Genomic DNA, 16,419 nt, shown 5'->3' on the forward strand with positions numbered 1-16,419 from the left:
GGCAAAGGAGAAGCATTTGGAGGAGAGAGCTATTCCAGTAATACTCTAAAATAATTAACAAGCCTGTTGTAGTGTCTATATTTTCTCTAGGACTTCTGTCTTTGAGCTTGGGTTTAGGAGACAGTATCTCCAGATTTGACTTTTCCTGACTTCAAGGCCAACCAAGTTACTCAGCATTTAATTTTGTATAGCCTCTTACAGAGGTTCAACTTCCTTTTCCCTGAAAGAGTATCTCCCTCTAATACCTAGCCATAGCAAGTACATTTGATCTCTCAGTGGGTGATTTCAGAATTGGTACATAACTGTAGCATTAGACTGTAAGCTTATAATCAATCTGTTTTCTTACTCTCGTCTCTCTTCCACCCAAAGGGTGAAGAACATGGAGAAAAGTAAACCTCCTCTTGGGGAAGCTCAGAGGAAGGAAATCCTACCTGCAATCAGCATTTCAATTTCTTCACAGGAAATAGGCGCTTTTATAGATTCTGACCCGTTGTATGAAATACTGTAGCTATCAACGCAGCTTTTCCTCTTCCAGAATATTACGTGTTTTACTGGGGTAAAGAGAGGGTGGTACTATTTGTGTACCAGTAGGAGATTTTTTTTTTTTTTTTTTTAGCTGTGTTCTAAAAATCACACCCTCATCCAGGCTACCCTTTCTTGCCTGAGGCTTATAGCTATTTCTCATTCCTATAGGTTGTCCTGATCAATGCTATCAAGGATGTTGCAAAGGCCCTTTCTGATCTCATTGGTGCTACCAAAGGAGCTGCCAGCAAACCAGCAGATGATCCATCCATGTACCAGCTGAAAGGTGCTGCCAAGGTAAAACATTATTCTTATATTTTATTTGAAAGTATCTGTGCAATCACACTTGATAGACATGCGAAGCTTGGATTTCAGCAATTTCTGATTGCCTGAAATCTAATCTCTTTCTTTGTTTCATTATCATCCTGGGATGATACAGAAAAATAAGACACTATTGAGTTTCCATGATGGTATCAGTTTTTGTAGGCTGTCAGATGACTTTTGTGGTTTTGATGAAAGAACTGTAATCTTTCTGAAGAGAAACTTCTTTCTTTTGCAAGCCTATATCTGAGGGCAGGTTCTCCTCTAGTAATGTTATAGGCTAAAATTTACCCAGTATAAAATGGTACGTAAACACTACCTTCTGAACAGTGACATATGCTCAGGATAAGCATGCGGCCTCCTTATTTAGACCTTGCAGCTTGGGGAAGGAGGGGAGAAGGGGAGGGAGGGCAGAAAGGGAAAAAAAAGCCTCCAATAACTCTACAGTAGGATGTTGTGCATTTCTGACCCCTCTCTCCTAGATCTTTCCAGGAAGTACATAGGTATCAAAGCTCAAAACTCCCACAGATACACCATACCTGTGATATCTTTGTGCTTTATTTTCCCTGCATGTGAGACGTATTATGACATTTGCCTCACAAAGATCTTGTGGCTTCATGTCTACAAAATATTTCTAGGCATGGAGGTTTACGTGGTATTACTTCTGCTTTCACATTATGAGAGTGTTGTGGTCGCTTCTTGCTTGGCTGGAAGCTCTTCTCACTCTCATGTCTGTTGCTTGCCTGTAAGACCTGTGCCTGTCTTCCTTTCAGAGCACATGATAACAGTATACTGTTGAGGCACTACTTGAAAATAACCCATCTGACTAGAAAAGTGGCTTCTTGGCTCTTCGTCCTGTGAAGAGCTCTCTGTGTTTTAAGTCATAATTGTCAAGAAGCTGGCCTTTCTGTCTCTTCTTTTTTCATCGTAGCTATCATTTGTATCTCAACATACTGGGGTATAGGAAAGGCGTAGGTATTACAGTGACGATTAGGTTATTCTGCATCAGGACTATTGGGTTTGTAACGGGAACAGTAACACTGTTTCTGTATCTGCATTTGGGCTTGAGGCTGGTGTTTGGCTGCTTGCTTACGTGGGGTTTTATCTGATTGCAGAGAATGTACTGGGTAAATTTCAAAAAGAAATACTGTATCTCGATTCACATTTCTTTCAACTTGCAGTGTAAGATGTGCAGGAAGAAAAGACACTAACATAATCAATCTGTATAAGAGACCTACCCTGGAAATGTTGTGAAATTTCCGGGTTTTTTGTAAAATTTTTTCCAGAACACTCACACTTAGGATGGTATTGCTCTGCAGTTAGTTGTGCTACGTTTCTGCAACGTACAGGGAGCTTTCAGAAACTGGCCAACAGGAGAGTTGGTATTTAGTCCCATAACAACTACAATTCATGAAGCCTCTTAGGCCCTATTAGAAGTAATAGTGCTACCTAGCTTGATTTGCCTTGCTTCATACCCTGCTGTCTCTGAAAAATGGGAGGAAGGAATCACATATTTTTGTCTTCACCTCTCTCTTCTTCAGGTGATGGTAACAAATGTCACATCGCTTTTGAAGACTGTTAAAGCAGTAGAAGATGAAGCTACTCGAGGGACAAGAGCTCTTGAGGCCACAATTGAGTACATCAAACAGGAACTCACGGTACAGAACAAAATAGCCATACGTGGCAGTTTTTGAAAGTATGCTCTTACACTGAAACCAGCCTGCCCAGGCACTCCTCCTCAAGCTATGCTTTACTGCCTTGCAGTGCATTGGATGCAGTTTGGTCCTTTCTATCTGTTGCAAATCATCTCTGAAAGTACAATTACAATGCCAATCAACCTATCTAGTTTCTGATGTTACCAGTCCCTACTTTGAGATTTGAGATGCTACTGTCCTGTACAAATCTGGAAGCAACTGCTTTGTTCTTTAGATGTTAAGCTTTCACTACAGATATTCTTTTCTGAGTCCAATGCTGTTCACTTTTTTTTGATCCTGGCTTTGGTAATGTCTCCTCAGCATCATAGCCATATTGCACCTGCAGTTTAATCTTGTTTCTATTTTTCCTTTATTATGAAATGACACTACCAGTGATACATAGCCTGCTGATATTCTGTCTGAGCAGGAATTAACAATAGCATGGAATTCTCTCCCAAATTAGGTGTTAGACCATGACAATTGTTTTCCTTTCTCTTTAAGATGTAAAAGTGTAGCCTCCACCTGCAGCTTTCAGTTATTTTTTTTTACTAGTACACTAGTCAGTGACATAAATTAATACCTGCGTGTTTGTGAAGAAAGCTGATTTTTTTCCTTCCTTTACTTACAGTCTATTTTTATAAAAAACCTATAGACGCAGTCTTCAGCAGAAAATATTTTGTTGTATAGTCTGTGGGTTAGCAATCCTTACACTGTAACTGCAGTGGCACAGTTTTGCCTTGTCAAGTGCTCTCCATAAAACATTTATTTTTTGTTGTGTGAGCAATGCTGTTGTGATGAAGAAATAACTCTTGTTTATTTTAATTTTTTTTTTGTAATATCTGTATGTAGTTGTTGGGAGTTTATACAGTGTCTGCAGCGGTAAAAAGTCCTGATTCAGTACCCAATCAGGAATGTTCTGTACGATATCTAGTGCACATTACTGTTGTGTGTCCTCATGAAGGCCTGGTTAAGTTACATTCCTTCCCATAACTCTGATCTAAAACCTGTCCAGATCTGTAATTGAAGGATTGAGCATTATCAATCTGCTTTCTCAGTCTGGTTGGTATCTCTTTGAAATGTTCCTCCTCTTCCTTTTCCTTTTGTCAGCATTGCTAAGGAATGGGTCTGTGGCGGTGGTGTTGCCATCTCTTTCATGGAGAGAAAAGTAGAGTACTAGGAGAAGGTTGAGAGGAACAGAGGATGACATGTATATGCTCAAGAAAATTCATCGAGCTTGACTTGGAACTCCAGGGACTGAATCTGGGCAACGTTGAGGGATGTCCTTCACATATTTAACTAGACTTTATTTTTTAACATCACTTCCATTTCTGGAGAGAGAAAGTGAAAAACTGATGAACTGGGAGCATGGGATAGACCAGGCTCATTTTTGTCCAGACATTTGCATTCTGTAACCACTAGCCTGCTTAGGTTGCACTGTGTGTAGTCAAGAAACCTGTCCTGATTAATTGTGCACTCTGAATTGCCCCTGCACAGTAAAAGAATGGCAAGCAAATACAGCCTAAAGCTTGGGAAAAGGAAATATAAAATAAAAGTAAGGTTACCCAGCTCTTATTACCTACATCTTACCACAGTTCGTGTATTCCAGTATTCATGAGAGTAGTGTGTACCGTCAGATAATTTGAACTATTTTCACACGATTCACCCTACAAAATTATACCTTTAGGTTTGTAAGGGAGACTAAGTATAGCGTAAGAGACAATGCTCCACCTCCACTTTTTTAAGAGACATTTTGAATATTTTAGTGATGTTCTCAGTCTGTCCTGCATTGTGCTATCAACAAGGGCTTGGTAGGGCCCAGCCTTTGTAGGGGAAGGATCTCCTCATGTGAGTAGACCAGCCTAAGCAGCAGTCAGGATGAAAAAATAATATAATTAAAGGAATAGTAATTCTTTTGATCCTGTAACACTCTGAACAGCTGTCTGTAACAAACTGTCATCCAGGTAGTTAAATGGCAGATGAGATGAATGGGTTAACCTTTTTTTGTATGCTTCCCTCAGCTTATTGTTTCTCTCTGCTGTCTGTAGGTGAGTGGGCTTATCAGGACCAGGCTCATGGCAAGCAAGAATGATATTCAAGTACTCCAAATACGTTTCTAATTTCCTGCTGTTCGAAGGCTGCTTCCAGTTGCTGTCTTTTTCTCACAGTTGTTCATGGTATCAGACTTTCCTTCTGCTTTCACTTTTAGGTGTTTCAGTCAAGTGAGGTTCCAGAAAAGACATCATCACCTGAAGAATCAATCCGGATGACGAAAGGAATCACCATGGCAACTGCCAAAGCTGTTGCAGCTGGGAACTCATGCAGACAGGAGGATGTGATTGCTACAGCAAATCTGAGCCGCAAAGCAGTAGCTGACATGCTAACAGCTTGTAAGGTAAAGATTCACTTCCTTGCCTAAAACTGATTTTTGTGTGTGTGTGCCTCTAAATCCCTTGAATGTTATAGTTTCTGTTCAGTTGCTTTGTATCAATGCTCTACTTTTTCAGATGAGAAAGTTAATGGTTATGATAATTTTAAGGGAATGTCTCAGGATTTTCTGTGCTATGCACAAAAAAAGAAGCAGCACTAATATTGGCTATTTTCTTTTCATGAAAATGAGAAGTTTTATTTGACCTGAAATGTCCTAGTTTTCAGTCTCCTATTAAACTGGAAGACAAACAATCTGTGCAAGCAGTAGAATATATGAATACTCCTGTGGTCACAAATCTGATTTCAGTATTTCTAGGAACAGTGAAAGGAATGGTGAAAGGATTTGCTCAGGTCTATTTTTAGTAGTCCTTTACCCCCTAACCAAACCTGTCGGTTTGCTCAATTTCTTCTGTGCTTTTCAAAAATGTGTTTTGCCTTTGCACTAAAAATATCGGTACCGTTTTCTACACTTGCTTGAGCTAGACAACTTTCAAAAACTGGCCTGCAAAACTGGGGGGAAAGTATGTGTCATACAAATGCCTATTAAGCCATTTGTCTTTGTTCTGATGATAAAAGAAGATCTAGGCATAAATAAAAAAAAATGGAATTATAAAATCTCATTCGTTTTGGTCTTCAGTAGTAACACAAAAGTGCCTTTGCCTGTAAATTATATTTATTTATTTTTGCCTTTACATGTATGGAAGATGGCAGTAAAATAATGGTGCTCTCTGTGAGGTGTCTGATTTTCAGTATTTGGTCAAATCCTAACTGCCTACGTCAGTGCCAGATTAATTTTTAGCCTAATACTGCCCAGGCGGAAGGGTTAATTTTGTTTATAAAATGATCCTCATGCAAAAGTGCAAATTCTAATAGAACTTGGAACTGGATTTATACAAAACCATTGAATGAAACTTTATATTTTGACTTAGTTTACTGACAGGGTTTTTAGTGTCTGACAGTTCTTGAACACTTTGCATGCTTCAAATTTTGATTCTGTCCTCTCCGCTTCATAAACTCAGAAGATCAACAAAACAAAGCAGCTCTAATCTGCATGGGAAGATTAAACAACTGTGCTACTTATATGAGAACTACCATAGCCTAAAATGCCTTAGGTACAATCCAGTTAATTGAAACTTCTAAGGGAGGCTAAGAACAGTTCCTAGTTGTGCAACATTCTAACAAATCAATTCAGGCATGAATTCAGATGCTGAGGCGCACTAAACATCCTTTGTCATTCGGAAGTGGCTAGTGCAGACACATTTTTGTTTCAATCTCTCCAAACAGGCAGCAAATTCTCAGGAGCAGAATCCTCTGTTTCCAAAAATGTTATAAACTCATTCACATACACAATATACAGCCCAGGATGTAATTTTGAACATTTAATTATGAACATTCATCTTTTATGTTTACATTTGCTCCCAGTTAATTTAGTGGTTTCGGCGTTCATGCATTGCAAGCAGCCAACAGGATGAAACTTCCTGCAAACTGCACAGTAGAGGTCTGGGATGCTGGAAAAGCATTCGTGATCTCCCAGGGAATTACCTTCACAAAGAAAGCAATCTACAGAAGGAAAATGGCTGGGAATCATTTTACTTACCTGTAATGATACACTGACAAGGAGTAAGATCTAGTTTTATCTTGTCTAGCTTTCCTAAAATCAAGGCTGGTTATTGGGCAAACAGGAATAAAAGTCTCCAGGTATACTAATTTTATGCACTATCTAAAATGCATGACAAAATAGCCATGTCATTTAACAAAGCTTTTAAATATACAGTTTGTACCAGACTTTATTTAGAAAATACTGTTTCTACAAATTTTGCTCAGAGACTTAGAAATCTTATGCCATTAATTTCTACAAATTGATTACCATACATGGCATTTCCATGATAAGCCCTTCCCTTAAGCCCTTGAATTTTAGGGGTAGAACCAGCAGTCTTAGCCTCACTATGCCGTAAAAGCTGTGGAATGCAGCACAACTTGGTTTTTGTGACATTTGACAAATACTGGAGGGGTTTCCACTGTGATTAACCTAGTCTGTACAATAAGCACTGACAAATAATCAGATTTTGATGTCATTTGGGCTAAGACAAAAGTGCGTGTATATGATCTATGGTAGAATTGTATAGAACATAGCTCAGACTTCCCTGGTGTCAGGAATTTAAGTTCTATTTCATTGCCAGTAGCCTAAGGCAAGTAGTGTAAGGGATTTGACTTATTAGCAGTTATATATATGCTTGTGCTTGTTCTGCTATACCAGAATTTACAGTGCTCATTACTATTCTACGCTTATAAGTAGATGCTGTTTCAAAAGACAATGAGGTTGATTACTGCGGGATATAATGAACCAAGACAACTCTCATTAAAGTCAGTGGAAACACTGTAATTACATTTACTGAAGGTTAGAGCAGGCCCTAAGATAGTAACAATTTACCTATTTGTATAAAATAATGACTATGCAGTAAGTAACCTGTGCATAATATCACTATTTTTAATGATTGCTGTTGGAAAGGAAACAGGTACGAAAGGTCCGTCAAAAGCATAGAAAATAATTGAAATTAGTAGTGACTTACATCGTTATATAGCCAGTAGATTGCGGGAAACAACTATTCACCTTTTCTCAGCACTTACTAGACTGCATCTAGAATACTGTGTCCAGTTTTGGGGTCCCCACAAGAAGAAAGGCACTGATTGAACTGGAGCGAGCTCAGCAGAGGCCACCCAGACGGTTGGGGCTGGAGCACAGGCCCTGTGAGGAGGCACTGAAGAACTGCCTGTTCAGCCTGGAGAAGAGGCGGCTTTGGGGAGACCTCACAGCAGCCCTCTAAAGCCTACTGGGAGATTGCTGAGAGGAGACAGTGTCGGGCTAGTTACTTGAGGTGCATGGCAGGGACATGAAACACAGGGGTCAAAAATTGAAACATAGGAACTCCCAATTACTCCACTGTGGGGATGAATAAGCATTGGGACAGGGGCCTAAAGACGACATGAAATCTCCATCTTTGGAGGTTTTCAAGGACCTAAGTGATCTGGTCTGAATTTAATGTTGACCCAGCTTTAGGCAGGAGTTTGTACTATGTGAATTCTCCAGGTTCCTTCAAACAGCACTGATTTTTTGACTCTATCTCAGTACATTTTACATCCACAAGTGCTGACAGGCTAGAAGTTGTAGTGTTAGAGTCAAGTAGTGCCTGCTGCCTTACTGTTTTGAAAGCACGTGAAGAGAAAATGAGGGCTGATAGTGAAGAGAAGCCTCGGCATGAGGAAATAATTGTGTACTCCTGTTCTTCGGACACGTTTCAGTTTGAGATGCTTCGGCAGGCTTTCTATGAAAGTCTGGAGAAGTAAACATTTCTGTTGTGAGTCCTAACTGGTGTAGTGAGATTTCTGTCGGTATGTTTCTGGGTTACAAAAATGTCATCCTAAAATGACTTTATCACCTCTTTAGTCTGCTGTGAAGTTATGGTTTAAGACTCACTGAACCTTAAAAATGCTCCCAAAATATTCTGATATCAGTCTTGGCTATGTATGCAAAGCATAAAAGGAAGTTTATATTTCTCTCCTACAGATGTTTGCTCTGATTGCATGTGTAACAATAATATTTAAGTGCAGAAGAGGCATATTAGTGTGCTTACGATGTACTCATAGGAAACAGTGGGGGATCCTTCTGCCCTATTTGAAAACGAAAAATCCAGAATTTTTCTATTCTGGATTTTTTGGGCTTCTGGAGCTTGTTTGAAGTATGCTGAAGATGGGGAAAATCCTATCCTGTTTCCTCCCATCTCCTTTCCCTTCAGATTATTTGTTGACAAGATGAAGAGATGAAGTTGGCTAATGAGAGCCGTTTTCGTGCTCTGCTGATCTTGAACTTCCCGGCAGAGGGAGCCCATAGACCAGCTCCAGGCCCAGCTGGCAGCAGCGCTTGCTCGGGACGTTGAGGGTTGCAGGAAGGGCTCAAAACAAGTGAGCAGTGAGACAATCCCCCGTCCCAGTGGAAGATACGAGGCTGCAGGGGTGGAAGGAGCTGTTCTGTGAGAGGAAATACTAATTTTTAATATTTTTAGGAAGTTTCACTTGTCAACAATGTCGTGGTTTAACACCAGCCAGCAACTAAGCCCCACACAGCCACTCGCTCACTCCCCCCCCCCCCGGTGGGATGGAGGAGGGAATCAGAAGAGTAAAAGTGAGAAAACTCATGGGTTGAGATAAAGACAGTTTAATAGGGAAAGCAAAAGCCGCACATGCAAGCAAAGCAAAGCAAGGAATTCCTTCACTCCTTCCCATGGGCAGGCAGGTGTTCAGCCATCTCCAGGAAAGCAGGGCTCCATCACACGTAATGGTTACTTGGGAAGACAAACGCCATCACTCCGAACGTCCCCTCCTTCCTTCTTCTTCCCCAGTTTTATATACTGGGCATGGTGTCATATGGTATGGAATATCCCTTTGGTCAGTTTGGATCAGCTGTCCTGGCTGTGTCCCCTCCCAGCTTCTTCTGCACCTGGCAGAGCATGGGAAGCTAAAAAGTCCTTGACCAGTGCAGCAACAACTAAAACATCTCTGTATTATCAACACTGTTTTCAGCACAAATCCAAAACATAGCCCCATACCAGCCACTATAAAGAAAATTAACTCTGTCTCAGCTGAAACCAGGACACTAGCACTTCTGTTCAATAAAAAAGTTCCCTAGAAGTTTATTTTAGAAAATACAAGGCTTGAAATGGCTGTAGTTTTCACCTTTTATTAAAAATAAAATGGTTGAATTAGTCAGGCTTATGTCAGATGTCAGACATTATACTTAGTGGAAATCCTTAAGAAGTGAAAGAACTGACTCTGCTGCTGCTTCTCTGTATTGAAACAGATGTTTCCAGCACTGCCTGTTGCTGTGTTAAATCCCTATGTCAGGCTAAAGCCATTAATAAGCTTTTACTTACAATGTGTTACCAGATAACAAAAAGCAGCTAATGCTTTTTTTGGGTGGGTGGGTTGGTTGGTTTGGTTTTTGTCTCTTTCATGTAGAATAACAATATCCTGGCACTTCCATAGCACTTTTCATCTGCTGTTTGCGAAGTTTTCTTTAAGGAACAAACTATTATCTTTATCTTGTGGAATAGAGAAGGAAAAGTGAGACACCCACATTTGACCGATGCACTGGGCTGGTGGTTGACCTCTGACTGGCCCAAAGTCTTCTGGGGCCAGCCCAGTGCTTCAGTCTCTAAACAAGATGGTAATTTCTGCTTTCATTCCTTGATGGTAGGCTGTACAGGCTTACAATTAAAAAAAATGGTTTTAGCATATTTCTAACCTGTAAGATGTAAACAGCTATTTGTGGGTGGCCTACACCTACAATTTTTATTTTTGTTGGCATTAATAAAAAAGAAGAGCCACAATAGCAAAGCCTTTGCACTGTAGAACTGTACATACGCAACCCAAGAGGCCATTCCAGCCCCAAGATGTTTTCCAAGTGATATATTTTCATTAGAAAAAATCATAAATCCCCCAGTATTTTCAGATGGTTCTTCAAGGGTTTCTCTATTTGTTCTCAACTGGCAGAAAGAAGTAGTACTACTGCTGACAATACGTAAGGAAGGATACTAAGAAAGACTGCAGATGCACACCCAGACAGGAGGATGTGCTGATAAAAGAAAAAGTGTTCACAGTGCCATTCTCAGAACTGGAGCTCTGCTGCTTTTCAAGCACAGTTTGCTTACACCTTTACAACAGAAATGGCTGCCCCTCAAGCTCAAATGTCATCTGCACATTATGAAAAATCTCTTCCCTTCTCTTTCCCCTATCTTCTCTGTGTTGACCTCCTCTTGTGGGAGCAGTTTTGGGGTACTAATGTTGTTTTGCCTCCTCAGCAAGCGTCATATCATCCAGATGTGAGCAAAGAAGTTCGAGAGAGAGCCCTGCACTTTGGAACAGAATGTACCCTGGGATACTTGGAACTCCTGGAACACGTTCTCCTGGTAAGGAGTCATCTGCATGGACATACTGGATCCCTTCCAAGGAGAATAATCGCTCTGACCTATTTCTATAGTGGCTACTAGTGACACGTTTTTATCAGTTTGTCACAAGATTATGAACAGTTTTGTTGTTCAGAAAAAGCAAGCTAAAGTAAACTCAGTACTTCAGCTCAAACTGCGAAACAGAAGGAAGACTGGAAATACTTAAATGGGACTGAATTCTGGATCAGATCTGGAGGCAGTATGGGTCCTGACCTAAAAATGGTCCTCAACAAAGAAGTTAAAATAAGACACTTCAGGATTCTTTTAAGCCCACTATAAGCATTAGACATATTAGGCACACTCCTGTCCCCCAGATCAAAGAGGTTACGTAATCTTTATGCCAGCACTGCCTCACAAAGAGCTCTCCAACTCATGCCAGACATGACACCCCCAAAGCTCTCCATAAAACTTCTCCACTCAAATCCAAACTCATGAATCCTGCTGTCAGTTGGCTTTTCTTGACCATACATAATTATCACATAATATATTGTTCTTCTGTTGCTATTACATTTGTAGGAAGCAATAATGTGTGTTTGAACTAACATTTGTGAGATATTGAAGTTTCTGGAGGTGACTTAAATCAGCAGTCAGCTTCATGGACGCCCAGAGATTTGTTTTAAGTGGCTTTAAGCTGACGGATTAAAGTCTCTGAAACTGAAATTTGCAGCCACTAACTGCAGATGAGCAAATCCAAGTCAGCTTTACTGCTGAGAATACAGCATGTCTAATCATTTACATCAACTCGTTGAAATATACATAACATAGAAGTAAAGTCACAGTTATGCTTGCCACTAGCAGGGAAAATAGTTCAAGAAAGATTGAACTTGTTAATTTAATTCCTAAAACTGCGTAGTAGTAAGTAATATAGCATTAGAGGTGTGATCCATTTTTAGTTTAGAAGTACTCTGGGGAATTTTTCAGATTTGGTCTCCTGAACTCAGTCATAGTACTTTGTTTGAAACTATATGCCAGAACAGGCCAAAGACTTGAGTCAATTTTTGCTCATTTTATTTTTCTCTCTCTGCTTAAATAAAGCAGAACAGGCCTTTCTTATATTAAGCTGCTTTACTTTCAGGGCCTGAAAGCCGTGAGAAAATTACCCCCCACACACTCAATGTTTGCTGCGTTGGAAAACTGACTCTGACCCAGATTACAACCACAATTGAAGAGCATAATGCTTGCATGGAAAAAAAGATGTATGGAATGGTAACTTCATCTTGACTCTGCTGAAGTCTGTCTAGAAGTAGTCATGTACACACATAATACCTCCATGCTGTGCCTTATAAATGTAAACAGGATCTGGAAAGTAGATGAAAAAAAGATCACTTTTGGAGGAGCATTGGCCCAAGTAAATGACAGACTTTTTGCTCCAGGGACTTTTGCCCTCTTTCCCCTGAGTTCTAACTCTTGGGAGTTGTGGCAGAGACACAGTCTAGATGTAATCCAAGTGATTCGTTTGCTTGTTCTGTGGTTACCTGAGCTGTTCTCCTGCCATACGCAATCTTGGTAACTTAACATGTTAGCTCAGATTTGTTTTGCTCAGAGAAAAGAAAACGGTAGCAAGGTGGTTTCAGCATCAGACAATCGTGTTGCATCCTGATCCCTGTTACTCTGGTAGTTTAGAACCATTAGGTCTACAATCTCATTTAATTTATAACCTCCAGAAATGCAGATCATCTCAGACTAGAAATCTTTAATTAGTCCACGTGGCACCTTGTGATACGATTGTTAGTAAGTTCAGTCCATGCTCTCGGTAGTCAGGCCAGGGGATGATTGCATGGGTGTCTCAACACAGGGATGCCAAGGAGTACTATTCAGCAGCCATATTTCTTTGAAGATGATACTTTTTAGGTGCGAGAGTTGTCAGATGCAATATCTAAGATTTCTTAAGCCAGTGTTTTGATTTGTGCAGCGGTTGCATTGGGCAAGTGGCACAAAACTGACTTGATTGCTCAAAGGAATATTCCTCTAATCACCTAACTAGGGGTAGGGCGCGGGAACACACTAATTCAAGCTGTTGGGCATGCACAAATTCGTATAAAACAGCTTGTAAATTGTATTCTTAGCAAGGTTAAAGACTGACCTGCCCTCCTACATATTCATATGCTCCATCTCGGTCAGTATTGATGCATGCTGAGTTGAGGGGAAGTCTGAAGCTTTTGTTGTTCTCATGACATGCCTGTACATGACTCTGCAGGGGATGACAATCTGCTGTGACTTCCAAATTGGCTTTAAAACAATGCAGTTTGTAAACTGCCTAATTTTAAAATTTGCATCCATTTGTTCAATTCCAACACTGTCACCACTATCATACATGGTGTCACTGTTGCTGGAGCAGAAAATGTCATTCTTCGCTATAGTCCTGACCACATTCGTGTATTTTTGGATGTTTTTTGCTTGTGTGGGAAGATAACCCTTGAGATGCTCAACGCTCAATTTCTGCCATACTAAGGGATTATGCAGTGTGTAAACATTGGTTATAACTGTGTTGTTACATTTTGTTAGCATTGCAGGTTATTTAGCTATTGAGGATTCATTTACTTCTGTTTAATATGGAAACTAGTTGATTAAAGATCATCCTTAGGAAGCAGGAGACCAGCCCACCCATACATTGCCATGGCAGTTCCAGAGGGACAGAATTCCTCGTGTGGCAGAGTTCTCACCAGGCAAAGTTAAGAAAACAATTCAGTTTAGTTTATTCTGTCAAAGTAAGGGGTTAGGCATTTGACTGCAAAATGGGAAACATGCTTACAAAAAGATAAAATGTATTTTCAATGTGCACCTAGTTTTCAGAGCTGCTTTGCAGGGGAGTTTTTGAAAACATTAAGAAAATGCACACCTGAATGTGACTTTCAAGACTCAACCTCTTGTTTTGCTCTTAAATCTCTCTATATATCTGTCACTCTCCTCTCAGAAGTAGTTTTTGAGTATATATGAATTTCCAGAACTTAATCTTTTTTTCTCCTTACAATATGGTAATTAAAACTGCAAATGTTGTTCCTGTTCAGGGGAAGAATTCAACTTCACGGTGTGAATGTCTGACTGTTTTCCATTTGAAGAAGCACAGTTTAATACTTGATGCAAATTCAGTTCAGAGATGTCTGTCTTTCCTTTCTATTTAAGGGTCTTTCCCAGGGTTGGCATTTCCATTGTGTTCACCGTTGCTGATTTTTTTCCACAACAGGCAGCTAGTGCTAGCTTGCAGAACTCTATAATTCTGTTTCTTAGAAATAGTGACCAACAAGTTTGTTAATACTAGAAAATCAGCTCCTCTCCAGCAGCTTAGAAAGACTAAGCCTGATGCATAAGTATAATGACTACAATATCTGAGAATGGAGTGCTAAAGCTGCATATTCCTCCCACATACTCACACATGCCACCTCTGTTTTGGAGAATTCTGTCCTAGTTTTAGTACTGAGAACTTCCAGACAATATTGTCAGTTCCTGTAGAAATGCAAGGCAGTGCCACTTTCCTGGTATGCATCAAACGTTGCAGTGTAAGCCTTTGCTCCTAGTGATTCATTGACAATGGTATTTCTCTCACTGGATTCGTGTTTTCTCTCAGCCGGTTGCTGTATAAAATAAATCTTTCACTAGTGTGCCTAGAATGTTCCAGAGTTCTCTGGAATCCTTACTAATATGCATTATTACATTTTATCTTTTTCTCTAGATCCTTCAAAAAACAACTCCAGAACTAAAGCATCAGTTGGCTTCTTTCTCCAAGCGGGTTGCTGGTGCTGTTACAGAGCTCATCCAATCAGCAGAAGCAATGAAAGGTGAGTTGGGCAGCCTGGCTACCAGTACGGTGTGCTTTTTACTCCAGAGATGATGATCTGTCATTTTTGTAGTTTAAAACAAAACCAAAAGCTAACAAAAACCCTTTTAGTGTGTTCTAGGTGTCTTGGTACCAGCTACTTCCATTCTTTTAATTTCTCTGCTGGTATTCACTTGTTCACAGTGTCGGTAAACATGTCTATTTGACCCTCTCCCACTTCATGTGATTGGTCATAATTCATCTGTAAATCTTGTGGCCTTTGAAGATGGAACCATCAAGCAGAGCACTCAAGAGCCACAGTAGCAGAAAACAAAATACAATATCATGCCTCTTGAACTGGTGGCTGAACTGTAATTGGATGGCTGGTTCCTTTCCTTACACTCACGTTTGTTCAGTCAAAATAAGTCCTTTGCTTTGCAGTGATAGTTGCTTTCCAACTTCAGATAAAAGGGGATACCATCATCTTACTGAATTAATACTCAGCCTCTAGCAATGACAGCAATTTTAGGTATATAGTGCTTACAGTCCTCTGTCCGGGTCCTGCCCTGACAAAGTATGTTAATGAAACAATGAGACTTCAGAAAATTGTGGTCTGGATGATTTCCTGAACTCTTAGAATTGAACAACTTGTGGACAAATATAAATTCAGCACTCAAATAAGCAATGAATTCCATCACTTAGCAGAAGTTCACTGTTCTTATAACAGATGAGTGATATTTTTCTCAGATACTGACTTCCTTAGTAAAATTGTTATCCAGCGATGCATACAAACTCTTAGGACGACAGTTCTAACATTCTACATTTTAAATGAGATTAATATATATTAAGGGTAGTGTTATTAAATATTAGGCCACTACTGCTGAAGCACATCTACTAGCAGATTACTGGGAACTTTACTCTAAAGAAACCTTCACAGCCATCAGAAAGGCATATGAGCATTCTAATCTTGTAGGTAATAGAATGCTACTGTAAAATATTTGATAAAGCATTGCAATCACTTCTTTTTTTAATTCTGCACCACCCCAACAAAGGCTTCTAGTAAATTCATATTTGTTCAATCATTCTTTCCTAACCTAGGCCACAGAACACTACACTCATTTTTCTGATATTCTGTGTAATATACACTGCAGGTTTTCCTCAGTTATTTCCTGCTTTTATCAGTATACATTCCTTGGAAAAGAATCCTGACTAAACACTTCTCATATATGGGAATTCCTCATTATTTTCTTACGGGTTTTTTTTCCTCTATGTCTTAACATAGTTACTCTGTTTCATATAACAGTGATCTACATTATGCTTTTTCCCTGTTCAGGTAAATTTAGTGAATTCTTCAGCCTTTTCTGCACTCTTTGTTATGTTTCGAAATTTCCATTTTCATTTGCTAACAAGCCAAGCCAATATCAGAATTTTTCTATTCCCTAAATGCTTTTTAAAAATCTTTTTATTGTCCTCATCTTTGGAGACATTTATTAATTTCCAATAGTTTTTGCATTTTAATTCATATTCATTAAAATAAAAACTCACTTTTTATTTCTTTTTTCACTTACTGCCTGTAGGGGATTTTTTTTTTATTCACTTCAGAAGCTTTTTTGTGGAAAGTAAAATGTTTTTTAACCATTCCCAATTTTCATTCCTAATTTTCATCTATAGATACATGATAAAATTCTGTCTTGTAACT

At 39.5% G+C, this 16,419-nt stretch overlaps 1 protein-coding gene across 9 annotated transcripts in view; it reads left to right on the top strand.

Moving 5' to 3' along the window:
• Positions 1 to 16,419, top strand: part of TLN2 (talin 2) — a 224,626-nt gene that overhangs the window by 184,659 nt on the left and 23,548 nt on the right. For all 9 annotated transcript variants that reach the window (XM_072871155.1, XM_072871160.1, XM_072871154.1 and 6 more), the window contains 5 exons: positions 694 to 819; positions 2,385 to 2,501; positions 4,744 to 4,929; positions 10,820 to 10,927; positions 14,637 to 14,742. In XM_072871155.1, the coding sequence (XP_072727256.1) occupies positions 694 to 819; positions 2,385 to 2,501; positions 4,744 to 4,929; positions 10,820 to 10,927; positions 14,637 to 14,742 (643 nt within the window). The remainder of the gene's footprint in view (positions 1 to 693; positions 820 to 2,384; positions 2,502 to 4,743; positions 4,930 to 10,819; positions 10,928 to 14,636; positions 14,743 to 16,419) is intronic.

The sequence above is a fragment of the Ciconia boyciana genome, chromosome 8 (genome assembly GCF_034638445.1).
Source record: "Ciconia boyciana chromosome 8, ASM3463844v1, whole genome shotgun sequence".
Lineage (NCBI taxonomy): Eukaryota > Metazoa > Chordata > Aves > Ciconiiformes > Ciconiidae > Ciconia > Ciconia boyciana.